Source organism: Glycine max, chromosome 12 (assembly GCF_000004515.6).
Source record: "Glycine max cultivar Williams 82 chromosome 12, Glycine_max_v4.0, whole genome shotgun sequence".
Taxonomy (NCBI): Eukaryota; Viridiplantae; Streptophyta; class Magnoliopsida; order Fabales; family Fabaceae; genus Glycine; species Glycine max.
The window spans coordinates 7166821-7194661 of NC_038248.2; the positions used below are offsets into that span (position 1 = coordinate 7166821).

Here is a 27841-nt window from a genome sequence, read left to right on the forward strand (position 1 = left end):
ACAATTAGCTTTTAGTTTTAAAAATCTAATTTTAATTTTTCTCTTTATCTTTTAGTTTCAAAATAAACTCATTTCAAAAATTCAACTCATTCTAAATTAAATCTGGTGATCTTTGGCAATATCCTGCTCAATCAAAGTATCTATCCCATTTTATGTCGTTTCATCAATCAGTGTCAAAATTAGGTTTAGAGTTTCGTCCATCCTTTAATTCAGTTAGTAAATACCCCGGAGGAAATTATTTCTTTTTTTTAATTGTTATATTCATATATATAACTTCTTAATGATATTTCTTTTATTAAACACGATATCTTGAGTGGGTGTTAAAAGATAAACAGCTTGATTTAGTTTCAAGCTTGTAATATTAGTTGGGCATTTTAATTTTATATTTTTATTTTTATTTTTTTATAAAAATTAGTACTGTAGTTTTTTTTTATTATCGTTTAGTATGAAAAAAATTAATGTGAACGAATACTAACGGAAATTAAATTTAACAAAAAAGTATAATTTTTCACGTGAAGAAGTTTTAAATTTCCATAGAAAGAGATAGTGACATTTAATATTGACACTGTGTTGAACAAAATTGCCATTGAAAGAGAATGTCTTTGGCGAACTAATTAAATCATGTAATTTTCCATATTATTTTAGGGAATTCTTTGATTAACTTATTATAAAATTCAACTCGTTTTATCCTCAAATAAATAGATTTTAGAATATGAGAATGTAAGATTTTATCTATCTATATTCTTACATTTTTGTGTTTCTAATCTTATAGTATTCCATTTAATTTATAATTTATAATAATAAATTTACAAATCCAAAAATAGATTCGGAATTCATGCGACGAAACAAGATTACTTTTCAAGCTTCGCAAGTCACATGTTATCATTTAGTATTTTGATAGGTGTTTAGTTTCATTGCAAAATCAAATTCAAATTAATATAACGTGAAACATAAATTAATCCAAAATCAAATTATGTGCTCCAAATAAAAATTGGTTTTGCATTAATGTGAGAAATTAATTGAGATAGTATTAATCAGAAATATCTCAATTCAATTAAAATGAGAATAATAAAACTAATAACAGTACAATTATTTATTTATAGATATTTTCATCACTATTTAAGTGATCAACTTTTCCCTCTAAAAAAAAGTGATCAACTTTTCCTTCACGATACGTGTTTAATTTAGCACAATAATGTGTTAATAACTCCATTATCATAGTTGTTGGGTAAAATTTATTTCTACAACCATCTCATTTTCCTTAACGGAGATGATTGTTGAGTTATTAAGATGTTTGGGTGTAGGATAGTTACGCGAGTCTAATATAATATTTTCTCCTTCTTATTATAATTGTTTGTGTAAAAATAATTCTAAAATAATTTTAATTTTAATTTTTCAATATAAAATTAATTATTTTTTCACTTCTATAATATTAATGGTGAATAAAAAAATTATGAATAAATTAATGATGATATAATATTAACTTTATAAAATCATTACATTTATTATTATTATTATCTGTATAAAATAACTTATTATTTTGAGATATAGGAAGTATATATATCCTTTCATATCACAATAATAACAATTCATTGAATATCAGTTTTATCTTTATTAATTCTTTTACTATTTTTGGAGTTATAAAATTGTCTTGTGATTAAAGGAAGAAAAGAGGAAAAAGAGAGTGACTTAGAATCTCAGTTACTACCAAAAACTAATTAATAAATTACTCCATGTGTCCACAATAAGTAATGATGAAAATAAAATCAATTCAGAATAGTATTGTTTCATAGAATTTCTAGATATTGCAACGAAGGAGCACATTTAAGTCAATAGCTTATTCAAAACTGAAATGGTAAAAGATGTTACCCACTTACTGTTTTAATGACATCTGAAGGGCTTATAATGCTGGTGCTACTCAAGACTCCTCCTTATTATTACTAATTAGGTGCTTAACAAAGAAATTGGACTCTCGTTTTTGGATACTGAAGACTCTTGAAGTGGTGATACATGACAACAGGAGGAACCTTAAACCTATCCTCCACCACCACTTGCAGCAGTTCAGCACCCATCATTGATACATGACAACAGGAAGAACCTTAAACCTATCCTCAAGAAAGGGTATAGGCCTTTTCCCATCCACAAGGTCCCTATAAAACGCATACTCAGCCTCATAGTCATGCAATTGATGCTCAGCCTTCTGGTTAGTGTGGTAATGGTGCTTAGCAGAAGTCGATTTCCCAAACCCAAACATGCTAACCCTATCACAAATCCCCAAAGCCAGCATCACAGCCTGCATCCCTGAAGAGTAGTGAAAAAGAGAACCATCATGAGCCTCTCCCCACTTCTCCAAACCCTTCCCACTCTCCTCCACAAACCTCTTCAACGAATAGTACTTCACAATCCTCGCACACAACACATCAAACCTAGGATCAGTCACCAACAGAGGAGCCTTGTGAGAAGCATTGCACACAGTGTAGTCCATGAAATGCATGGCTTGACAAATGTACGTAACAATCGGAACACGGTCACCATAAGGGTGGCAGAAACACCCTCCCCTTCTAGCACACAAATGCAAGATGTTACTATTCATGAATGAAATGCTAGTTTTTTTTCCAACCTTGGTCTCAAAGTGATCAACCCTAGCATTGTTCAACCTTATCACAAACTCATGGGAATCAATTTCACTACCATAGTCTCTATTCAACAAAATTCCGCTGTTTCCAACTACGGCACAGGAAGAGTATTTGTTTTTGCTATTGGTTTGTAGTTTGTTGTTGTTGTTGTGTGAATCAATTGGAAGCTTAATTGACCGAGTCAGCTCGGACATGATGCCGGGTTGGAATCGGCGCTTCCGGAACCAGTTTTGGAGGAGATTCTGGAAGTGGAGCCAGTGGCGGAAGTTGAGGAGGTTCTGGATCTCATGGCTAATGCTCTCCTCGCCGATCTCGACGGCCGCGTGGCGGAGGAGCGTGACGTTGATCTGCGGCGGCGGAAGGTGGCGGATTGGGACGCGCGATTCGAGGTCGATGGAGGGGGTGCCATGGCGCAGGATGTCGCTGGAGGTGAGCATGGCGGCGAAGAGGATGATGATGAGGAGGAGTAGGAATAGGGGGCGAAGGGAGCGTTTCATTGGGAGAGATTAGGTTTTGTGGTTGCTAACTGTGGATTGATGATGGATTTCAAGTTTTCGGTTTCAGAACTATGTTTGTAGTGGGTTACATTAGGCATAGATGAAGAAGAAAAAGACCAAGTACTGCGTTAATATGGAAGTTTTGAATGTGCGTTTCTGTCAAAAAGTAATTGTTTTCATCAAGGAGAAGAAGACTTTGCGGTGCTACTTGTTTGTATTACTAATTACTACAATTTACGAGTATTCCTTTTTTCCTTTCCATTAATTTCTTCGGTTGCTGAATCAATATTGAGAGAGAAGGCTTTGTTTTACTCCTCCTTTAATGCATATTTTTATTAAAATTTTCAAAACTTGAGTTAAATTTAAGTTTTAAAAACAATTAAGGAGGTGTTTGGTTTGATTATTTTATGTGTTTTCATCTTCAATGGAAATAGAAAATAGTGATGAAAATGTGTTTGGTTGGATTTCTGTTTTTATTTTCAGTGAAAATATTTTCTCAAACGAATCAAAAACTAAAAATAATAAAATTTCGTTTTTATTTGAAACCAAGAATCTCATTTTTGTGTAAAATGAAAATGCGGTGACAAGAAATGTAATTTTAAGCAAATTTAAAAATGCATTTCCTCTTGAAAACACATTTTCAGTGTTTTTATTTCTTGAAAACAGAAAACAAGACGTCAAATCAAACATGTTTTTAGAATTCTAATATTTTGAAAATGAAAACAGTAAACAGGAAATGAAAACAAAAAATGAAAATGCAAATTAAGCACACCCTTGGCTTTTAATTTTAAAAATCTAATTTTAATTTTTCTCTTTATCTTTTAGTTTCAAAATAAACTCATTTTAAAAATTTCATATTCTATTAAAACTAGATTAAAAGTACATATGTGTTTAGAAATAACAGTGATAATAACAACTTACCCGGATTCTCACTTATCAGATTTCATTGTGAAAGAGTGATGTTAATTGTTGACAACAATGACAATATTTTTAATATTAGTGAAATTAATAATGATAATGATTTTGATGAGGAGGTCAATTGTGATGGTATCACGGATGATAGCGATAATGATAATATCATAATGGTGTTGATGATAATAACTTGCATTAAACTAGTATACATCAAGTAAAATAGTCTATTTTATCACCTTTAGTAGTCTATTAAAAAACTTTAACTAGTCTTTTCAGTTAAAAAAAGAACTGATTACTTAAAATAAAAAAAAGAAAGATAATATATGATATTAATTGATGTGACTTATTTCGTGAGAAATGCTATAACCTACATTAACTATAGCGAAATAAATTTGGACTATCCTCCTACATATACCAATTTCATGAACTCGGAAAAATAAAACCAATCTCAAGACTAAGTTTGATTTGGTGTGCTTATCAATTGTGACTAATTAAGGGCTGATAATTTTTTACTTTTACTTTTGTAAGTTAATATTTTATACTCAAATATGCGTAATACCTATGGAAAGTGAAACATTCTAATTACAATTGAAGCAAAAAAAATACTCAAACATGCGTTTCAGTGGTTATTATCGACAACTGACAGGCCAATTCATCAACTAGCTAACCGTTTCTCAAACAACAAACTAATTTCACTCGTTCGTTACTACTAGTTTCTTCACAACATTGTCAATTTTTATTCCCAGACAAAGTAATAAGCATTGGAGACAAAAGAGAATAACTTGTGAAACCGTGGAAGAAAAGATGCAAATTTAATTATATTTCATTCGATATTAGATAAATGTTTTATATATAAACTATATTCTCCTAACATTCCCGTGGAGATAATGTAGATAATGATGTTTTGACTCCAACATGTGTTTCAGTGGTTATGGTAGTTCCCATCTCTTTCTTCTTCGTTTTTTCTCGTGTTTTGTGCGGCACACAACTACCCAAGAAAGGATATAAGAGAATCAAAATAGTAGTAATATAATTTAATTATTACTTGCTATAGCACAAATAGTTTCAGTGAACAAATATTTCCTAAATTTTCATTTAAATCTTGCATGAATTTATAGTTCCAACGAGAAGCTCAGTCAAAAAAAAAAAAAAAGTTCCTAGGTAAAGCCCATAACACCATTAGATTTTTTAGCCCTCTAAGATGATATTCTATCCGTCCCAGATAATAATAATTGTCTTAGTTTATTTTATATAAATAAAAACTAAAAAATAGATAAAATAAAATAATAATTTTATAAAATTAATCTTATATTATTTTTGATTTATTTATAATTTTTTTATTCATCATTGATAATATAATATTATAAAAATATAAATAAAAATATAATTAATATTACATTAAAAAGTTAAAATAATAATTATTTTGAGATATTTTTTTACACAATAATCATAATGCTACGGAGGGAGTACTATTTTACTCCCCTCAATGTCAAGCGCCTCTATTTTATGTATTGTATTTGATAAAGACTAAATGATTTATTTAGTTTTTTTAATTTTTTTATTTAATTTAGTTCTTTATTTTTTTAAAATTTTAATTTAATCATTTGTCTTATTTTTTATATTTCGTTTTAGTCTTTTATCTTTTAAATTTATTTTTTTAGTTTAGTCCTTAAATTAATTTAAGATTAACAGTATCAATAATTCAAGAATGAACTTTTTGTTAAAAATAAAATCGAAAAAAAAGTTGAATTAAAAAAGATTAACGAAATCGATCTTAAATACATAGATTGAAGGATGAAATTAAATAAATAAATAAAGATATCAAATTGAATCAAAATTATAAGATAAAAGATTAAATAAATTTTTTAAAAAGATAAATAATTAAATTAAAAAAAATGATTAAATTAAATTTTTTAAAACATAGTAAATAAGTAAACTAAATTTTAAAAAATTAATAACCAAATAAATTTAACCTTTTGACGTATGGTGGTAGAAACTTAGATAATAATGATAATAGCCAGTAAGAAGAACGATGGTCGATTGATGGTAAAGAAAACGATGACAATAATGAGGAATACATGTCAATAGATATGGACGGTTAACAGTAATGACGGTGGTGATTAAGAATAAATAGCAATTGCAAATGGATACGAAGAAAATAATTTTTGGCTACATAAGAAATTGAATAATTTGTTTTTTACTTAAAGTGAATAATTTTTTTTTGAAAAAATGTAAATTATACTAAACCTAAAATATAAAACAATAAAAAAATACGCTTGCCTATAAGAAATTTTATTTTGTTAATAATCTCTACTAGACTATTTTTGTTTTAAAATTGTTACACTGTTGCTAATAATTGCTACATCTCAACTAAACATATTTTGTTTTAAAATTCAATTTAATATTTGAAGCCTAATAATCGCCTAGAGCCATTAATTCATCACACCAAAAATGCCTAGGCCATGCCATTAGTATTTTGAATTGACTACAGTATCTCAGTATTTTCTATTAAGTTCAATTTAGATAAACTTGTAAATTAACATTTATGAGAAAAGAAAATAAAAATAAATTAAATTCAACCTTTTTCAAAAGTTAAAATTAAAATAAATTAATTAATTTTTTGTACAGTAATAAAATTAATATTTGAACCTAAATCCTTATTCAAATTATCTAAATCTTCCTTCATTAAACTGACTGACCCCAGTGAGTTCACGTATAAATTGATTATAACTTCATAATAATTTTACTTCCTTATATTGCTCACCCAGTTTTAGTTGAAAAAATTATTTAATTTAACCAGGTAATTCTCTAATAAAGGGTGAAAAATAGAAACAAGATCCTCATCTACTTTTAGGTGATTCTTTACCTTAGATCTTACACCTTCAACCAACATGGCTTTCGTTTCGTCGTCTTCTTAGCGTAGCACTAATTAAAGTTAACCTCTTTTCTTTCTTTATTAATAATCTTTTGCGGTGCCAAAATTTAACCTATGCGCGCTGTAAGACACTGAATGACATCATGAACACAACCAAGAAAAAAGATGTCCATTTTTAGCAAGATCTGCAAAATTCGAAATCACGCGTAACGACTCTTAAATCCCAAATTCCCAATTTATATAAAACATCCACATTGATTTTTAGAGATTGTGGCAAAATTCGAAATCAAGATACCTGAATTTCACTCCTAAATCCAATTATATAAACACATTCACATCATTGATCTATCTACCCATTACCCATCCATGTTCTATTTTCTATTTCAATCCATTCATTCGTAGCAAGAATGGTAGATTAGATCTATGGCATCTCTAAACTAAGCCAGCACATGGACCCACTCCTCATCCCTTTTTCTACAATCATCACTCCCTTGCAAAGCACACTATCATTCCCCATAGTGGCCACTTGCCATCCCCATGACCCAGAAAACATGCTTTTTTTAATGTGCTCTAACAACACATGCCCCCCTCTCATGCATTCCCTTCCCCCACACCACACACTCACACACACATTTTAATAATCTAGATTCTCATTTAGGCTTTTGTTTTGTTTTGTTTTGGTTTGGCTTGGTTATTCCACCTCCACTAATTTTTCACTCCATTACATGCACTCAAACTCACACAATGTTCAGCATCTACAACTACACCAAATATTCATTCTTCTCCTATAAACCCTCATGACCTATTTCATCACTTAACAATATTGCCTTCTATTTCACCTCACTCACTCACTCACTCTCCATTTTTTCCACTTTCTGTTCAAATGTTCAACTCTACAATGATTAAGACAATCACTTTTTGACCCAAACACAGTTTCAACTCCCACATTCCCAATGCTATTCACATTAACCCCAGCAGCAACTTCATAGGAAAAAAAAGATCTCACTATCACCGCATTTCATTTTCATTTTTCTTCTTTACTCATGCCTAAGATAAGCCAAGAAAAAGATGGATCTGAAACCGAAACCCTAAAACCAATCATGGATCCATTTCCCTTTCCACATTTAGCTACCACGAAACCTAATTTCAATTTCTCTGTGAAGAGTCATTTTCCGATGAAACGCACCGTTCGGCCCCTCTTCGCGCTCCTCCTCCTCCTCGTATTCGCCGCCACGCTCACCTCACGCGCCGTCCTCCGCCGCGGCATCCTCTCCATCGAGCTCGAATCCCGCGTCCGGATCCGCCGCCATATTCCCCCGCCGCCGCAGCTCAACGCCACGCTCCTCCACCACGCAGCCGTCGAAATTGGCGAGGAGAAGTTCAAGCAGGAGATCCAGAGCCTCCTTGATGGCAACTTCGGCAGCCACGCGCGCCACCGCACCTTCGTCTCCTGGCGCCGCTTCATCCACCACGACCGCGGCAGCGCCGGAGTCACCGCCGCCAAACTCCCGGCGACTATCCGGTCGCCGCTCTTCTACCGCTCCTGGCTCGACTTCCGGAAGGTCCTCCACGACTGGTTCCGGAAGCGACGATTCCAACCCGGTATCATGTCCGGGTTGACTCGGTCAATTAAGCTTCCAATTGATTCACACAACAACAACAACAACAACAACAACAACAAACTACAAACCAATAACAAAAACAAATACTCTTCCTGTGCCGTAGTTGGAAACAGCGGAATTTTGTTGAATAGAGACTATGGTAGTGAAATTGATTCCCATGAGTTTGTGATAAGGTTGAACAATGCTAGGGTTGATCACTTTGAGACCAAGGTTGGAAAAAAAACTAGCATTTCATTCATGAATAGTAACATCTTGCATTTGTGTGCTAGAAGGGGAGGGTGTTTCTGCCACCCTTATGGTGACCGTGTTCCGATTGTTATGTACATTTGTCAAGCCTTGCATTTCATGGACTACACTGTGTGCAATGCTTCTCACAAGGCTCCTTTGTTGGTGACTGATCCTAGGTTTGATGTGTTGTGTGCGAGGATTGTGAAGTACTATTCGTTGAAGAGGTTTGTGGAGGAGAGTGGGAAGGGTTTGGAGAAGTGGGGAGAGGCTCATGATGGTTCTCTTTTTCACTACTCTTCAGGGATGCAGGCTGTGATGCTGGCTTTGGGGATTTGTGATAGGGTTAGCATTTTTGGGTTTGGGAAATCGACTTCTGCTAAGCACCATTACCACACTAACCAGAAGGCTGAGCTTCACTTGCATGACTATGAGGCTGAGTATGCGTTTTATAGGGACCTTGTGGATGGGAAAAGGCCTATACCCTTTCTTGAGGATAGGTTTAAGGTTCCTCCTGTTGTCATGTATCAATGATGGGTGCTGAACTGCTGCTGCTGCTGCAAGTGGTGGTGGAGGGCCTCTGTGAATTGTTGTTCTGTTATTGTAATACTTGTGAAATGCACAGATAGTGGAAAGCAAAATACTGATTCAAGATTCGTTTTTGTTGTTTGTGTTGTACTGTCCAACATGAAGCCTCAAGGCAACACCAAGTGTAAATTTTGTTGGTTAGATCAATACAGTTCTTTGACTCCATCAATGATTATGCATGTCCATGTGTTATTTGTGAGTGTATTCAAGACTGGATTCACTTTCAAAATTGGGTAATTTTGTTTGCCGGCTATGATGACTAAGCTAACCATATTCTGTTGTGCATGCCTTCAGCCTTCAAATTGAACCAAAATGATTTGCTTTTGGCATCTTATATGACATCATAGATTCAAATTAAACCAAATGATATGGTAAGAGATGCCGGGCATCTTAGGTAATAGACATCATCTTCTGCCTGTTTTATCCTTTAGTTAAAGTGATAATTGCCACGTCCTTGGTACAGAAAGGGAATACGAAGCACTTTATTGGATGCTGAAATGCAACATTTTAACAACTTTGAAGGCTGCAAATGAAACTAATCGATTTTTAATTTGAACGCACTTTTAAAGTGCAGCCCTTGTTATTTTTTGATGATGGATTCCTCTTATTTTACAGTTCATAACACGCTTCTTCCATTTAAATATGCAGGGCGTCTGGCCATTTGGGATTCATTCTTCCATGATATGTTTCAATGACGCTTACATTCGGCCAAATGCTAGAGGTATTAACTTGATTTTTATTTTTAACGACTCTTATGGTTTATAGATCAAAACCTTTTCTTTATCATAGTTGCCTTTGATGATAACGGTCAAGTTAAACAAAAGGACATCATTATACCATTTCTACTATATCATCTCATTCATACAGACAGAGTAGTCAACTAGGACTGAAACAACATAGTGTTAGATGTAGTTCCATTCTCATGCCGTCATGTGTAGGACAAAATATTTACTTACCCTAACTAACGGGCCATTTACCTATACATACATCAAAATGTGACACCACATACAGCCTATTTTATCACATGTAAATATACATCAAAATGACATAAATTTTCCACTAACTAGAGAAACTACTAGTACATAGATGGTCATAGCTTTCAATTCCCGCATCACAAAAAAGAAAAGCTTCCCTTACATCCTTTTTGGTCCCATCATTCAGCTGTGTCAATCACCGCACCCTTCTCTTCCTTCTCTTCATACTTCACTCCCACCAAGTAGCTTATGCGTGCCTGTGAGCAAAAAGTGCACAGATCTCAGAATTATATATGTTTTTCTCTTTTTTCCTTCTTTATTGATAATATGAATCATACTTGAGAGATTTTTGGTCATACCCGCTTTTTATCGTAGACAGCATACTCGTTGTATTCCAGGGGGCTATCTTGATGGTCTGAGGCAACTAGTTTACCGCAAGGAACTTTTATATCATCTTTCCAAACAAAATGCTCCGATTCATCTGTTTTCTTCTTCCCCGGTCCCTTCACTCCAACCTTCTTTTCCTCCAAAGATGATGCATCCTGTGTCAAAAATTTTGAAAACAAATATATATTAGTTGAGTGAAAGTTGAAAAGGTGACTTAAGTGCATTTTGGATACCTCAGGTGGGGTTTTCAACTCGGTAATCTCATTTCCTAGAGAAGCAATGGCCAAAACCAAGAATCCTTCTGGCCTGTCCACAGCAGTAAAACCATATCTTGCAGCCTCTGCTGCAGCATCAGAACAGACAATAGCTTTGCCAAACTGTTGCCAAAAGCAAATAACAAGGGATGAGTAGATGTTCACAAACACTAAAATTGAATGACTATTTCTCTTTCTATTACCATATAACCCGGAATAGGTAATGAGCATATTGCTGGCAAGAATCCCTTTTGCAAGTGCCTCAAGAGGTTTGAGCTTCGTGATCCTTGCATCATAGAAATTTGTAGTCATTCAGAAGAACCAAGCTAATCACAAATGAGTTGTTTTTTTTTTCCATTCAATTTGAACAATATGCTAGCGTGTCTTACCACACCATAGAAGAACCTTATTTGGTAGTTTTATAATGTCTTCATAGGAAGGGCAACCACCTGTTTGAACCGCAAAAATGTTTTCCACTGACACCCCATATTCCTGAAGTTCATTGGAAGTAAATACTCAACAAGATATGCGCATGGTTGCATAAAACACACAAAGCAGGAAGTTCTTATCTTACAATGTCACCAACTTTGACCGGCTCATAAGTTTTTTCAAGGTATTTCACAATCATCTCGTAATCATCTGAACTTTTGTCCAAGGCAGAAATTGAGCAACCCAATTTCTTGTATGTCTCTGATAACGGGTCATCAATGGTTGAGCCAGTCATATCTCCTATGAGGTGAGAAGCCTGGGTTATGTCTCTCACCCCCTCTAACGCAGCAGCAGCCTAGGAAAATAAGGACGAGACTCAAGACTCATTTTAATAAGTTGTTGAGTTGAACCAATAAAGGTGGCGACTAATTGTTCTTACGTGATCTGCAATCTCTTGGTAATCTCTAAAATTGAAAGGCCTTGTGGAGTGCATCAGAGTGAACCATCTTTGGCTAAAATCAGTCCACACAGCCTCAGCCTTGGGCCCAGTCTCTTTCAATGATTTCACCTTGTCTATGAATTCTAAGAGAACGTCCTCACCTGATAAGGTTCTAATGTCAGTTTTTCTGAAGGACATTAGAGACATAGGAAACTAGTGTTGCTCGTGTACATACATTTTTTCAGATGAAGATTTGTAACCATTCCTATTGGAAGGTCCGGACAGTCGTAACCCATCTCCATCAATGCATACCTGAATAACAAGGCAGGTTATTTTGAAAATACAAAGTAAAATCATGCATGATAGTTTTCAGAGATATTGTACTCACTTATATATCTCCTGGCTGCACAAGACCTTCATAAAATTTGCAACCAAAGGCTCAAGTTTGCAGTGTGTTGCTGCTATCCCCAGCTGCCGAAGACCTAGTGCCCCATGTCTAACTTCAATTCCATCATCCTATGCAATTTCATAGTACTGTGTGTTAGCTGAAAGAGGTGGCATGGACACATAATTTATGAGAAGGAATAGAAATGTAATGTACCATGTCAATGGGGTAAAACTTCAAAGGTTTCTTTTGGAACTTCTTCTCTCTTTCCCAAGGTTCAAACTCATTTCCTGTTATTTCCTCAAAGAGCCTCACAAACTCTTTCAGAGCACCATCTACATTGTCCCACTCTTCTAATCGCTCCTCTGCATTTGGATCATCCCCAACTCTCCCTTTCTTAAAGTACAGATGCAAACGATTCTCTGGGACAACAATCAGTTGCATGACACAGTAGCTGCTCCAAATTAACATCACCAATTAGGCACAGTTATCTTATAAATGTCAATATGGACTATAAGTGAAATTGGTCTTCATAATATTACTCATTCAGTCCTCGCCCTTGGTCACAAACAGAGAAGGCACAGTTGTATAGTATCCCATCTCTTTCAAATATCTTTCCACCTTGTTCCTGCAACTTGGTATCTTTATAGACTCCTCTCTTCCCATAAAGCTTGAGCTGTTACCACAGACCAAATTTAATCAAACACAAATAAAAGGGAGCTCCATGTGTTATTTTATTTCTTAATAAGAAAATAACAGTATGAAATAGTAAATTGTATACTTCTGCTGAGAGTGATTCGATAGCCTCTTCCCCAGGATCTTGTTTGTCCCAGGGGATACCCTTGCCATCCACAGAAAGATCAGAGACAAGATCATAAGCTTCCAAAGGTTGTGGTTCTTGCTTTTCAATGCTGTCAATCAACCAAGCCTCCCTAACCACTGGTATACTCCTCTCCCTGCAGGAGTTAGATACATTAATAGTTAAACTAGGAATGCTTATTGTGTTAATATTAATGTGGCACATTACCCATTTTATAAGCCTAGTTATTATACTGTATCTTATTTGCGTGATCATTTTTTTAATGGCAATTGTTATGGCGAATGGAAGCGCAGATTAGCAGGTCTCCAGGTCTCCGCTCGACTAAGAAGAGAAAGAAGATCGTTTATGGACGTATTATGCCATCAAAGGCAGGTCGAAGCAACTTGGTCATCAGAGTTTCCGGCAGGTAATCCAGAATCTCGTCCATCCTTTGCAATAGTTCACCCAACTCTTATTCAAAGCCCATCTACACACTCCACTCCTTTTGTGTTTTGAGTTTGAGAAATGAATTTCTTAGTACCATGTCTGTGCATTGGGTGTACGATGGAAGGGGACATATGACTATTACCAGAGCTCCTAGGAATACCGGATCCAAGCAATCTTTTACTAGACTTGAAGGAGGTCATAATAATCAGTTTAGGGAGTGGGGGTACAGACGGGCATGCAGAAAGAATTGTTTCGAAAGGAAGTCGCGAGAGAAATATAGTCAAAGTAAACAATGATATTGCTGAGACGGGAGAAAGCAGGAAAGGATCTTCTTTAGCTGAACCTGAGTTCGATTAAAGCTGGCCTGCGCCTAAGAAAAAGCCGTTTTTTGACCTCTCCCGTTGTTCGAGCTACTTCGTAACCTCTCCTTCCAGGATAGAAGCTAGAAGCAGATAGCAGCTAAGGGTGTTCTTGAACAGAAATGCTTAAAGATCTACTGCTGCTCACAATGTTCATGACATGGAACCTAACAAAACAGAGATAGCTAGCCTATCACACTAATAAGGATTAAAACAAAGCAATAACGTTTCCTAAAAAACTTCTAGTGCACTTACATGGCTTCTGCAAGTTTGGATGTGCCACCACGTTCTCGCTCAGCAGGTGAAGCTACCAAACAAGTTGACCCTGAAAAATTTAACAAGCCAGGTTATGGTAATTCCCAGCAACAAAAGGATGACAAAAGAAACTCTATCAAATCTAGAGTACAACTATCATATTACCAATTATAGAGTTTGCCACCTTCCCTCCATGCTTTTCAATAGTTGTTTTCCAATAATGCTGAGTAGCCAAAAACAAAATCCATTCAGTAACTAATGCAACAAAAACAAGAGTGACAGTGCAGCAGCATACGTGTGTCCGAGTAAGACGACCCATCAGAGAGATCATCATTCCAGTAAAGGGTTTTTCTGCTAAGCCTAGATCCCTGTGAGGCCTGTGACTCGGGTCCTGATATTTCTTTAGCAACTATGGCAAACACAGGAAAACAAGTCAACAAAAAGAAGAGAAAGACAAAATCTTAGGATACAAGCAACAACAGTGAAATACACAACGAAGGAAAAACAAAATAAAAAGTAGGGAGAATTGTCACGTCTGAAGCCAGAGAGTTCTGAACAGAATCAGGTAACTTAATGGGTTCCTGTTTCCTTGGAGGGTTTCTGGTGCTGAAAGTGCAACTAGCCCACTCACTGTAGAACCCTCTGCAAACATAACGTCTGCCATCAAACTCCAAACTCCCATTGCAAACCGAGCATTTGTCCAATGCACCATAAAACAGCAAGTCTTGGCTGTTCAAAAAGGTGGTAATTGTAATTGTGTCATTAACAATGAAAATCTACTTTCAAGAAAGGGTCTAATCTTAAACCAAAACCAACCATCTTCTTGTAATTTCAAGATCAGAGCCAGAAGAATCAAGGCCATTGGCCTCCAGAATGTCTCTCATTTGTTCCAAAGGAAGGTGCTCGGTTGTGGCTTTGCAGAACTCATCATATTCTTCTGCAACGCCAGTTTCAGATTTCCCGTTGATGTGGCCATCTTCTTTTTCCACCTTGGCCTTCTTTGGAGAATGTTCCACTTCATGTGCCTTGGACTCAGCCTTCTGCTTCCTTGTCATCACCTTCTCTTCTTCCCCAAGTGCATGAACATGCGACCTCGTTTCTTGAACCTTCAAAATCCCCAAAAAGCACCACCTTAACTAGTTAAACAAACAAAGAACTACACCACTAACAAAACAACAAACTTTCAAAAAGCAACAAAACAAAACAACTCTTTATTATTAGCAAGTTGGCTACATGGAAAAGAAAGAACCCCTTTTGAAAGTAAATGTCAATCACACACTGAAAACAAGAACAAACCTTCATCTTGGTGGTGCTAAATCCAACTGAATAATGAAAGACCTCTCCACTACTACTATGATGAACAAAAGCATGTAGTTCAGAGTCTGAGGACTCGCATATGATGTGCACTAAATAAGCTTTGATTCTCTGAACAGCTGAGACAACAACAACAGCCCTGAACTGCCACGTACATTGAGTTCTCAGTTCTCACAAGAAAACCAAATCTTCTTGTCGTCACAACAACATGCCACGTTTGCTAGCTCTTGACACGTGGCCAACTATGTACATTTTGAGGCTTTAAACGGTGAAATGTGGGAAAATCATGCCATTATGTTTCTTGTTCCATTCATCATCAATTATTCTTCTGTTCACATCCTTTAATCTGACTCTGCTGACCCTTGCATGCACCATTCGGTTGGATTGGCGTCAGAAAACGGTGCTTATATATTCGAGGAAGGAGATAAACAACTTTTCTGTTTTTCTTCTTTTTTTTCTCTTTCCCCAAAAGATAAAGGAGTTGGTGTTTACTTCATGGGTTGAAAAAGTTAACATGCAGACAAGTTCAAGTCAAGCACGCATCTGAGCTTAGCTTTTCGAACCTATCGGCATTGTGTGTCCTCTAGCAAACATGAACTTGCAATATTTTTTTTATGGTAAAGAAATACCTCTGTTAAAAGTTGAATGATAAATCATATATGTTGGCGATAGTCACAGATAGGGTTTACTTCGAATCAACTGGAAATTATTATTAATTAATTTGTTGTGCATACTTCATAAATTAAGTAAATTGAATTTGAGTTAAAATTATACTTGTTAAATAAATGAATTGATGTGAGTCACGTATAGCTCTCGACTTATTCGGATATGTGTTTCTTCCTGTTTCTTTATAACTTTACGTTTTTTTTAAAATATTTATTTTCTATTTACAAGTTTAAAATAATATTATCTTTTTAATTATACTTTTAATATTTATTTATTTCATAAGTATTTCTTTTTCACTTATCATAAACGAGATATACAAAATACATAAAACATTATATAATTATTACATATAAAAATTATAGATATATTAAATATATTGTTAAATTCGAATTAAACTAATGATAATCATCATGCTATTATTATATAAAATTTATTTTATTTGTCTGAAATAAATAAAAACATATAGTATCTTAGATCACAATATGATAATATTTTTTAGTAAAATTGAAATCATATTAATATCCTTTTGTCTAGAAATGACTAGTTCCTTTCATAAAGAGAAATGACTAGAAGATGGTGAATTTAAAATCCCTTAAACTTAAATTATTTTAATAATTAATTGGTACAATTCCAGCTGACAATCGCAAAGCGAACTATTTGTTATAAGATACAAATGAAAATGGTTGATGGGATGATTATTCTATTCACTTCAAATGACCACATATACCGATCCAAGTAACATCACCAATTTCACTTGGAAAGAAACTACATCCTCAATGCCAGATCGACAGGACCACCCTTCCCATCATCCCATTTCTCATTCTTTTTATTGAATGAAGATTCACTTTAATGAGCCACAAGATATGCGCATCCAACTTCAAAACATCTAAAGATAATATCTTGAAGATAGAGTTAAAAATAAAGATATATAAATAAAAATTAATTCTTATTTTATAAACTAATTTTTAAATTAAATTAGTCCTAAACTCATATTCTAATATAATTATAATTACTCATAGATCATTGCTTACATGTTGAATTAGCTATCATAATTAATTGAGAGTACATTCCTAAAAATATTTTAAAAATATCATTTATTAAATATAAATAAATTTTATTAATATATTTCCGCGAACTTTTATCAGTGTATAATAAGCTATATCCCTAAAAGTAAAGAAATGTAGCTAAATATCAATGCGTAGCCATGATACCTTTAATAAATAATGGTGAGGTTGATAGAATAAATCTTGCACACTTTCTTCAATGACAAAAAATCTGGATGCTTCAATTGTAGTATTTGGATAGTATTATTGTCATGCTAGGAAAGTCACGCCCTTGAGCAAGACATGCTCCCACATTGAACTGACTTGAGTAGAATAACCATCACCACTTCAAGAATCTAACCTCCACCACTTCAAAAAACTCTGCACAGCATAGTCTTTGGACATCATGCTAGAATAAATTAGAAACGTACTGAAGGCTGTTAGAAAACTGAATATCACTGTATCCAAAAACGAGAGTCCAATGTCTTTGTTAAGCACCTAATTAGTAATAATAAGGAGGAGTCTTGAGTAGCACCAGCATTATAAGCCCTTCAGATGTCATTAAAACAGTAAGTGGGTAACATCTTTTACCATTTCAGTTTTGAATAAGCTATTGACTTAAATGTGCTCCTTCGTTGCAATATCTAGAAATTCTATGAAACAATATTATTCTGAACTGATTTTATATATTTTCATCATTACTTATTGTGGACACATGGAGTAATTTATTAATTAGTTTTTGGTAGTAACTGAGATTCTAAGTCACTCTCTTTTTCCTCTTTTCTTCCTTTAATCACAAGACAATTTTATAACTCCAAAAATAGTAAAAGAATTAATAAATATAAAACTGATATTCAATGAATTGTTATTATTGTGATATGAAAGGATATATATACTTCCTATATCTCAAAATAATAAGTTATTTTATACAGATAATAATAATAATAATAAATGTAATAATTTTATAAAGTTAATATTATATCATCATTAATTTATTCATAATTTTTTTATTCACCACTAATATTATAGAAGTGAAAAAATAATTAATTTTATATTGAAAAATTAAAATAAAAATTATTTTAGAATTTTTTTACACAAACAATTATAATAAGAAGGAGAAAATATTATATTAGACTCGCGTAACTTTCCTACGCCCAAACATCTTAACAACTCACCAATCATCTCCGTTAAGGAAAATGAGAAGGGTATAGAAATAAATTTTACCCAACAACTATGATAATGGTGTTATTAACACATTATTGTGCTAAATTAAACACGTATCGTGAAGGAAAAGTTTATAATAGTGATGAAAGTATCTATAAATGAATAATTGTACTGTTATTAGTTTTACTATTCTCATTTTAATTGAATTGAGATGTTTCTGATTAATACTATCTCAATTAATTTCTCACATTAATGCAAATCCAATTTTTATTTGGAGCACATAATTTGATTTTGGATTAATTTATGTTTCACGTTATATTAATTTGAATTTGATTTGCAATGAATTCCGAATCTATTTTTGGATTTTTAAATTTATTATTATAAATTATAAATTAAATGGAATACTATAAAATTAGAAACACAAAAATGTAAGAATATAGATAGATAAAATCTTACATTCTCATATTCAAAAATCTATTTATTTGAGGATAAAACGAGTTGAATTTTATAATAAGTTAATCAAAGAATTCCCTAAAATAATATGGAAAATTACATGATCTAATTAGTTCGCCGAAGACATTCTCTTTCAATGGCAATTTTGTTCAACAGTGTCAATATTAAATGTCACTATCACTTTCTATGGAAATTTAAAAATTCTTCATACTAAACAATAATAAAAAAAACTACAGTACTGATTTTTATAAAAAAAATAAAAAATAAAAAAAAATTAAAATTATAAAATTAAAATGCCCAACTAATATTACAAGCTTGAAACTAAATCAAGCTTTTTATCTTTTAACACCCACTCGAGATATTGTGTTTAATAAAAGAAATATCATTAAGAAGTTATATATATGAATATAACGATTAAAAAAGAAATAATTTCCTCCGGGGTATTTACTAACTGAATTAAAGGATGGACGAAACTCTAAACCTACTTTTGACACTGATTGATGAAACGACATAAAATGGGATAGATACTTTGATTGAGCAGGATATTGCCAAAGATCACCAGATTTAATTTAGATTAAGTTAACTTAACTAGCAAAAGTCACCCTCAACAGAATTTAATTCAATTGATTAAATAAAAATATGTGACTCGCTATAAATTTTTTGACACTTTATTTGCTTTTCCGATCCATTGATAAAAAAAATTGCAGCAAGAGTCGTTAAATTAAGAGATTAAGGCTACTGGCACAGGGAAAGTGTAACTTTTAAATATGAAAGAACATAGCTACTTAGCAAATTAAATAATAATGCTGCTCAAGATAGTAATTGTGATCTTTCCCCTCTCCAACGTTTTCTTACCCCCGACAAAACTTAGTGGAGGTCCCTTATTTTCAAGACCAAATACACACTCTCCATTTTTTTTTTTACTACTTTTTGCTTTGGTCAAGACTATCTCAAAAAAAACTCAAATTTCAAACTCTTTCTCTCCCTTTCATTATCTCCCTCACGTGTTAAGGATTTTTTTTTATATTGTATATAAAACAAAAGGAGGTCCTTCTAACTCATGATCGCTTGTCAAAACACACATATTCTTAATCTCCATGTTTGGAATTTTTCTAACCAAATAATATTAATCTAATTAAGAATGAGACATGGATTCACACTAATTAATTATATCCAGTTCTGAGATTTTATATTGGGTAATTGATCTCTGTAGCTATGTATCGGTGGATGATTTGGTGGGCAAGGCCCCCCAAAATGGACTCTCACAGTGACCTGAAAGTAGAGCAGGTATATTACTTTGAAAAGGAAAAAAAAAAAAAACAAATCCCAACTTACACCACTTAATTTCACATATATATAAATTTGGTGCTTATTATATACATAACCATCATCTTACACTATGATATTGATGTCGATGAAGTCCTATATATTGTCACCACTATAAAATTATAAGCTTTTTATGATTTTTTTTTCCCCTAGCTCGTAAATTATTTGGGGTAAGTGTTAAGGGAAAAAGAGATCGTGCATTATAGATAAGCACTTTTTAATGTTCCTTAAATGAACGGCAGTTAATAATTACACTCAAACATTGTATAAAACCTTTATGGATTAGGAAGATGTTACCTTCTGCATAATAATTGAATGGTTCTTTTACCAAAAATGGTTGGTTCATCACATCTATCTGTATCATGTTTCACATCTTTACATCTGCATAATTATCAGAAACAGAACACTATGTATGTGTACAATAAAATGATTATATATAATACGATAATAAAAGAATAATTAATGTTATTCTTATAATAAGTTTTCATAATTAATAATAATTTTTGAACGTGGTCATGATAAGGTAAGTTATGTAATAAAGCCAATAAATATATATAGAAGTTACTGTAATAATACATTACTCATAAAAATGAAGTGAATATGATATGACCGTGTTCACATAATTAAAAGGTATGTACTTGGCATTAATTTTATTTTTTAAATAGTAAATTTTGACTTAGTCATCAAGAAAATATTTAATAAATAAAATAATACATGAACACTTTATAATTTCAAAGTTAAAATATTTTATTAACATTTTTTATTTATATCCGTCAATTTTCCTATTACATCATATTAATTATCATACTTATATTTCTTTTTCTTTTATTTTTTAGTGTCTACTGGAATATGAGCGTCTATTTATCATATTCCAACTAAAATATAATTTGTATCTATAACTTCATCACGGACATAGGTTAAAAACAAATTGAAAAAAAAATGTCTATATTATATGAAATGAAACTCACTAATGGAAATGATATAATATATAACGCCGCATATAGCTCAGCCATCTTAACTTGGTTTCACATTTAGCATTGCTTAAAGATTATTCTATGGTAAAAGATTATAAAACACATATTAATAACACAAATTGGCTCCTCTAAGAAAAAGAAGAAAAAAACACACACATTGGCTATCCATTTATAGCAGCAAATTAATTCACATCAAAGCGTCACAAAGATATTTTAACAAGACCTTACATACAATAAAGTCCTAGAATGAGTGAGGGTTACCATTTAGTAATGAAGCGGATAAATTTCCTCCATATTGAAGAGGTTACAAAAAAACTAAACTTGACATAACACTAATCTCTGTTGCTATGAGAAGAAAATTCATCTGCTTCATCACTTGAGGCAACCATCTTATTAATTAAACCAAAAGCAAACTACTCCAAACCTCTATTGATATAACTAAGTTTATCACCACCCTGCAAGTGCTCGGTAGCAAACCTTTCCCTGAGTCTTCATGCCTCAGCAGTTGTTGAGAATTTTTTGTTACTGAGCACAAGCGTAGTGACCAAACCCTCTAGTACATTAATTACCACTTCTACTCAAGGTATTAATTGCATCAACCGCATTTGTCTGTAATTTCCGGTAACACCAAAAATCACGACGAAATTGTAACTGCGATCGCAATTTAAAACCTTGCTACTACCATATCTTCATAATAAAGGAAATAAGCTATAGAATGTTGTTAGATCATGTATGATGAGCATTAACTTCATCTTCATCAGAGCCAGTAATGCATTCCTTCTCATCCTCAAAAGCTTCAAAGGGAGGATGAGGGTTATGTCCCTTTCCAAAAGACCTAATATGATCCTTTAGGGATCTCTTGTGCTTGAAGTCTGAGCCACAAGTGCAATACCACAACTTGCCACAGTTCTTCTCATGAGTCCTCCAATCCCCTTTGACTGCAAATGTTTTCCCACATTTTCTGCACATGAATGGCTTTGTCCCATGTTTTCTTTTGTAATGGGTTTGGAGGGTTCTGAAGTCCTTCAATGGCTTGGCCCTTGGATGATTGATGTTGTTCTTGCATCCTTGAGCACAGCAATAGCATGGTAACCTTAACATTGCAGCTGGTTGTGTTCCTTTGAGTGAGTCTGGTCCTTTCCTAAATTCTGATCCATGCCCCCACATATGCATCTGCACATTATGAAAAAAAAAAAGTTGGTTCTAGTTGAATTAATTATTAGAGTATATGCAAGCTTAGTACTAATTGATCTTAATTAAGCTTGCTTGAAATTAACTAGGAGTTTGTTTAGTTTCTTTTTTTTCCTCCTTAAATCTTTAGTATTCAGAAGTTACATTTTGTGTGAATTCATTTAAAAAGTTTGTTTGGCTTTAAAAATCGTGTGATATTTTTATTTCTTATAACTACAAATAATTACAGAAATATTGCCTATATTTTCATTTTTATTTCGTGTTTTAGAAAATAATCAAGGCTGCTATATTTGACCAAGCAAAATCGTCCTTTAGTCCTTTATATATCCTAGCAGTGGCCATTGTTGCAAATAATTGTTTATCTTTATTCTTTAGTGATGGGTCTAACATGTCAAATTCTCGTCAAAAAGCTACAGCTGTAGTTAGCCCCATGATTTAACGGTGAAATGTATAAATCTCTCGATATCTATCTATTTAAAATCAGAAATATTTTTATAAATATACAGAAGTAATTAGTTAGTTAAAACGACAATCCAATGTTTTGAATAGTTTTCTTAACCTTGGTTTAAGCCTAGTAGTTATGGATCCTAGTCCTAGCTACTGTGATAAATTATGCCACCTTCTCCGACATATATAATAGCTCCAATTGGAAAGGATATAAAAGCATGCATGATCAAGATTATTATAATTTCCCTTTGAAATTTATGGGATGAAAAAGAAGCCTTTCATTTAAAAGGATAAAGAAAAGAAAAAAGGTATCAAATGGTTATGTATACGTTGTTACTAAAGTTAAATTATATAGTTGTTTTCTTCTTAACTATTATCATCGTTATCGTTATCATGTAAAGCATCTACTTCATTTTGGCGCGGATAAGAATGCAGGCAATTCAAATTCATCAGTAGGTATACACACAAGCTATATATATTGAAAACTACGGAATGCTGTACAAAATTAAGAAGCTGAGGAAAAATAAAAGAAACATTGACTCTTTTCATAGGTTTGGTTTTGATGGAATGCATATATGACAAGAAAAGAAAATTGATGTGATTGTAAAATTATGAAAACAAAAACAACATCATATATAGTTGAAGAATTATAGAAGATTTTTTCTTCCCTCAATACCTAGCCCATAGCTAGGTAAGCTAACTCACTAAAGATGTCCAGTGCTACCCGGTTCCAGAATATGTGTACAAAATTGAAATGCCTAGCTAGGTGATAATTATATATCCCCATGATATATATATATATATATATAGGCCTGTTAATTAATTAATTATTAATATTATTATTTTTATTATTATTATTATTATACTTGTCTTTTCCTTCCAAAGGACTTAAAAATTTATTGTATTCAGAACTATTTTTTTCTGAATGAAATTGAAGCCATTTTTTGAGGTGAATGATCAAATCTACAACCAAGTTTGTCGTAAGTGGGGTGCCAAAGTCTTTGATCTGAGAGTACTTGTTAGTACTAAGATTACATTCCTCCACACAATAAATCTTGAAACCTCATTTTTTTTTAAAAAGAAAAAGAAAAGAAAGAACGGGGAAATCACGTAAAGTAATTAGTATATGTTCAGTTTTAATTGAACCAAATCGTGACTATTATGATCATGTTCCCCTCAAAGGAAATTAAAGGTAGATCAAGCACGTGCAACTATATCTTCTCTTACGGTGGTGATCTATATTTGTTTGCTGAACCCTTTACTTGACAGCCTAGAAATAGATCCTAATCTCAACATGAGTTCCCTAACTTCCACCACCACAGTTTAAAAAAACTATCAACAAATACTTAAAAATAAATTAAAATTGATCAAACTTTTCATACAATGTAAAATCAGCTTATATTTATACTTATTTGACTTCTTTACAAACACCTATAAACTTTACAGAGTTAGACATATTATGATGTATATGTTTAAAAAAAATAATAGAAACATAGTAATAATAATTATAAATTTAATTCACAGTTGCGACTCTTTCATTCCTCTTCTTTCTTCCACATGGTCCTTTTACATAGCTTTCCACTTCTTTTATATATAAAAATTAAGTTGATTTGTGTGCAAAATATAGAGTAAATTTATGATATGAGATGAAGTTGAGAATCAATTGAACTAACCTGCATGTTGTTATACCTATTGAAGGTCTTGCTACAAATGGAGCAAGCAAACTGCATAGGTCCAACAAGGATCTGTGCAGGAGTTGGAATCCAAAACCTTCTCTCTTGGTTGTTAAAGGAGCAACCATGGAAGCTTCTCTTTGATGACTCTTCTTCTTCCTTAACATGGAAAATCATCTTCTCATCAACCTCATCAGCATGCCCTTTATTACTGTCAGGCAATCCAATGTGCAAAGCCACAGTTACTTGTTCAACCTTTTCCTCTTTCACCTCAAAACTTTGATCTTCATCTTTTGAGGCCTTCTCACTTAAAATTGGCAAGAATTGGATAGTTTCCTGAACAAACTCATTCTGAGTAAGAGAAAAAGAAGATGAAGAAGGAGAAGAAGAAGATGAGTATGATATTGTATTGGAATTATTTAGATATGAATTAGGAGAAGAACATGGTTTAAGCCACTCAATGAAAGTAGGAGCATGAAGGTATAGATTCTTATTGTCCTCCACATTGCACTCCATCAAACCCATGTTCTTCAGAGAGTTTCCCCTTGATTTGGTGAAATTCTCTCCTCCTCAGAAAAGGGCTATGTATGTGTCTGTGTGTTCAGACTTTATGATAGAAACCCTGCACTTATAATATGGTTGATTAAGGAATGAGGCTTTCTTTGTCTTTATGGACCTTTTCTTTTTTTCTTTATTTTTTAGCCCTTACTTTTTATTTTCCCCTTCTTGTCCTTTAATTGTTTGTTTCTTTTACGGGGAGACTAATGGGAGGGGATTGAAAATGACATGCAAAAAAATAGGACTCGCCCCATTTATTAGAGAGAATCCTAGAATAGTCTTAACTTTGAATTCTAATCAATACTAGTCATCAGATTAGGAAAGATTCGCATTGGTCATCAATTTGAGAGACATCATTGATTCTTGGATAAGTTTAATTAGCATGGAATTAAATTGGTTGAAAAATTAAATAAAATTTAAAAAAACATAATTGATTCATGCAATAAATTTACTTTCAAATAATTATTTAACTATATAAATAAATACAAGAATTTGGCTTATTTAGAGGGCATAAAAGTAAAGTAAGTAATTTCAGTTGTTAATGAGATAATCAAATGTTAATATTTTAATACATTCATTTTTTGGTAGGTATTTTAATACATTTATGATTTTATGATTAAGATTACTTACTTTATCCTCTAATGTAAATAAATATTACTTATTTTAGAGAATCTGAATCTTAATTAAATATATGAATTCAAACATTTTTTTCTTAAGATTATTTTAAGACTGACCAATAAAGTAAACATCATATTAGCATTACCCAAGTTTTATCGTCATTAATAAATAAGGAGGGAATGCATAATACTTTCATTTTCTTGATATAAATTAAGATTATTTTTTACGGGAGACAATTTTATTCGAACTAGGAATAATCATTATGAGTGATAAAAAAATTTCTCTAAAAATACATAATTGTATGTCCAAACTTCTCATGTCCAATACTTTTGAGTTTAATGTGTGAATAGTATATGATGGGTGATCCTTTTTAATGAATCTAGGATAAACTTTGTTACCATCTTAATTAGAATGTGAATTTGAATCTAATTTAACTTCCAAAGCTAACTCATATATATATATATACTATTTTGGCACTATCTCTAGTAATGTAGGATTTAGATTTTTCTCAATTTTTAAAATGAAGATTTAAGTTTAATTCAACCTTAAAAATTAATTCATAGAATATGAATTTTTCTCTACTTATATACTCTATTTTAATATTATCTCTAGTTAACATGAATCACTTGAATTTTTTGTAATAGACTCTCATCTCAACAATGTTGAACTTAGTGTATGAATAATATAATGAGTGATTTTTTTAATGAATGTTGGATATTTTGTGATACTATCATATATGAATTTGAGCAACTTTTTAGCATAGTGCCCCATGAATAAATAGTTAAAAACAAGACCGAATGCATTATGGTAGCTTTAGACATATTTCATTTCCAAATAAATATCACTTTTCTGAGAATGATCGAAATTTTTTTTTATGTAGGCAAAAATGTTAGTAATTTGTATATCAGTGGAGAATTTGAACCCATGAAATTATAATGGGAAAGGCTAAGAGATTGATTTATTATACAACCAGAACTCCATATTTGACAAATTTAATGAAGTTCAGATTTGGTCTAATATTTATATAAGTTCATAATGAAATTTTGGGAAATTATAGCCAACCTTTTTAAAACAATATTTTTATTTATTTATTTCAAGCTAGCTAGAAGCTTTGAACTTTGATTATTTTCTTGAAGGTAAAGCTCCCTTACCGTGCATTTAACTCTTGTTTAGATTTTGATAACACAGATGGGTGGTATAATGTGAAGCGTATTTGTCTTCGTGATTTTTTTTTCTGCAAATTCTATATATCGTGGAATGTGACCCGTATGCACACAGTTTCTCAAACATTGACCTTAAGCTAGTGATCTCAAATATAAGGATGAACGCGAAGACGTCATTAACTTAGTCAATACCTAAACATGAGAAAAATACTATAAATGACGAACAAAAGCCAACAAGGACCTTGACATAGTGTTATCTAGTGCTTATAATATGAGAACACATTGCTTAACTTCAATAAGTCAATAATTTATGGGAAGAAAATGGTGCCTAATTGTTGGTTGATGATGGCTGCATTCAACTTATGAATATTTTTTCATTCCACGAAACTAAACAATTTATATTTCAAAGTAAATGCTTAATTTAAGGATTTCTTTTCTTCAAATAATTACTGGCATATGTTTCTTTAAATTCTTAATTATTTGTTCAATTAAGAAAATTTTCCAATAACAATTATCTTCTAAAAAAATCACCGAAAAAGTTCTTTTTCGATCTAATGTTATACAAGCGAAATGGTTCTTCTTAGAAACAACACATTGATACCCCTAAAAAATGAACAGGATATAACCATTGAATTTTGCAATGAATGCGTAGATCAATAAATGTTTTTTATAATAAAACAACATACACCAGATTGGGACATTATAATCGCTTTCATACCTTAAAATTTAGGTTCAGGTTTAATTTAGTCCACACAAAACTTTGTAGGATTAGATATATGTGTCATCAGATAACCATTTCATAAGTGGTAATAAGATAAATTCAAGAATAATTATTAAAATAGTTTTTTATACTATTTTCAAATTTTGATTAGGGTCTAATTCAATCCCATAAAATCAGTTTGTAAGAGAAGGATTATCTTTTTTATACTTTAGTTTAATTATATCAATATCTAGTATCCAACAATGTGTACTTCATTCTCACAACCATTATTAGTAAATAAATAAAACATCGATCTCAACCAATAGTTGATAGTTAAGTCACTTAAATTAAGAGTGTGTAACAATTAATTCAATAAAAAAAATCAATATTCAGAATTGATTTTATAAAATAGTGTACTCTTTTTTTTTTGAATTCGTTCAGACAAAAAATCAATTCGATTTAGATTCG

The 27841-nt window shown here is 32.4% G+C and overlaps 4 protein-coding genes across 10 annotated transcripts; 1 reads left to right on the forward strand and 3 right to left on the reverse strand.

Annotated features, from left to right (window-relative positions):
* Positions 1-1816: 1816 nt before the first annotated feature.
* Positions 1817-3315, reverse strand: LOC100815746 (beta-1,6-galactosyltransferase GALT29A). The gene has a single exon (XM_006592254.4). It carries the CDS (start codon positions 3131-3133, stop codon positions 2072-2074), a length of 1062 nt encoding a protein of 353 aa, XP_006592317.3. The 5' UTR covers positions 3134-3315; the 3' UTR covers positions 1817-2071.
* Positions 3316-7811: 4496 nt separating this feature from the next.
* On the forward strand, positions 7812-14588 carry LOC100816284 (beta-1,6-galactosyltransferase GALT29A). 3 transcript variants are annotated; one of them, XM_014764611.3, is made up of 3 exons: positions 7812-9749; positions 10004-10076; positions 13337-14588. In XM_014764611.3, the coding sequence occupies exon 1, from the start codon at positions 7964-7966 to the stop codon at positions 9299-9301; it is 1338 nt and encodes a 445-aa protein (XP_014620097.1). In that variant the 5' UTR covers positions 7812-7963; the 3' UTR covers positions 9302-9749; positions 10004-10076; positions 13337-14588. The 3 variants fall into 3 exon arrangements, with proteins under 3 accessions (XP_014620097.1, XP_014620098.1, XP_014620100.1); XM_014764612.3 differs by having other exon boundaries at positions 7812-9726; XM_014764614.3 differs by having other exon boundaries at positions 7812-9588.
* On the reverse strand, positions 10169-15822 carry PARP3 (seed maturation protein PM38). 5 transcript variants are annotated; one of them, NM_001250657.1, is made up of 18 exons: positions 15380-15439; positions 14900-15189; positions 14617-14812; positions 14379-14492; positions 14249-14306; positions 14084-14153; positions 13005-13179; positions 12766-12899; positions 12440-12677; positions 12227-12354; positions 12074-12150; positions 11839-11999; positions 11545-11754; positions 11360-11462; positions 11174-11256; positions 10950-11093; positions 10689-10871; positions 10170-10586 (listed from the first exon to the last, which is right to left on the reverse strand). In NM_001250657.1, exons 1-18 carry the CDS (start codon positions 15383-15385, stop codon positions 10509-10511), a joined length of 2448 nt encoding a protein of 815 aa, NP_001237586.1. In that variant the 5' UTR covers positions 15386-15439; the 3' UTR covers positions 10170-10508. The 5 variants fall into 5 exon arrangements, with proteins under 5 accessions (XP_040863051.1, XP_040863052.1, XP_040863050.1 ...); XM_041007117.1 differs by having other exon boundaries at positions 10169-10586; positions 10689-11093; positions 15380-15819; XM_041007118.1 differs by having other exon boundaries at positions 10169-10586; positions 14249-14492; positions 15380-15812.
* Positions 15823-21165: 5343 nt separating this feature from the next.
* On the reverse strand, positions 21166-24914 carry LOC100802773 (protein TRANSPARENT TESTA 1-like). Its single transcript, NM_001254472.2, has 2 exons — positions 24335-24914; positions 21166-22196 (listed from the first exon to the last, which is right to left on the reverse strand). The coding sequence occupies exons 1-2, from the start codon at positions 24857-24859 to the stop codon at positions 21750-21752; spliced, it is 972 nt and encodes a 323-aa protein (NP_001241401.1). The 5' UTR covers positions 24860-24914; the 3' UTR covers positions 21166-21749.
* Between the last annotated feature and the right edge of the window lie 2927 nt (positions 24915-27841).

Excerpts from the sequence above, each read along its gene's own strand:
- LOC100815746 (XM_006592254.4), bottom strand. The coding sequence starts at position 3,133 with ATGAAACGCTCCCTTCGCCCCCTATTCCTACTCCTCCTCATCATCATC.
- LOC100816284 (XM_014764611.3), top strand. The coding sequence starts at position 7,964 with ATGCCTAAGATAAGCCAAGAAAAAGATGGATCTGAAACCGAAACCCTA.
- PARP3 (XM_041007116.1), bottom strand. Across the intron at positions 14,813-14,899 it reads CTTGAAATTACAAGAAGATG|CCAAGACTTGCTGTTTTATG; the intron begins GTTGGTTTTGGT and ends CTTTTTGAACAG. Across the intron at positions 11,257-11,359 it reads TAAGGTTCTTCTATGGTGTG|GATCACGAAGCTCAAACCTC; the intron begins GTAAGACACGCT and ends CTATGATGCAAG.
- LOC100802773 (NM_001254472.2), bottom strand. The coding sequence starts at position 24,859 with ATGGGTTTGATGGAGTGCAATGTGGAGGACAATAAGAATCTATACCTT. Across the intron at positions 22,197-24,334 it reads ATAGGTATAACAACATGCAG|ATGCATATGTGGGGGCATGG; the intron begins GTTAGTTCAATT and ends CATAATGTGCAG.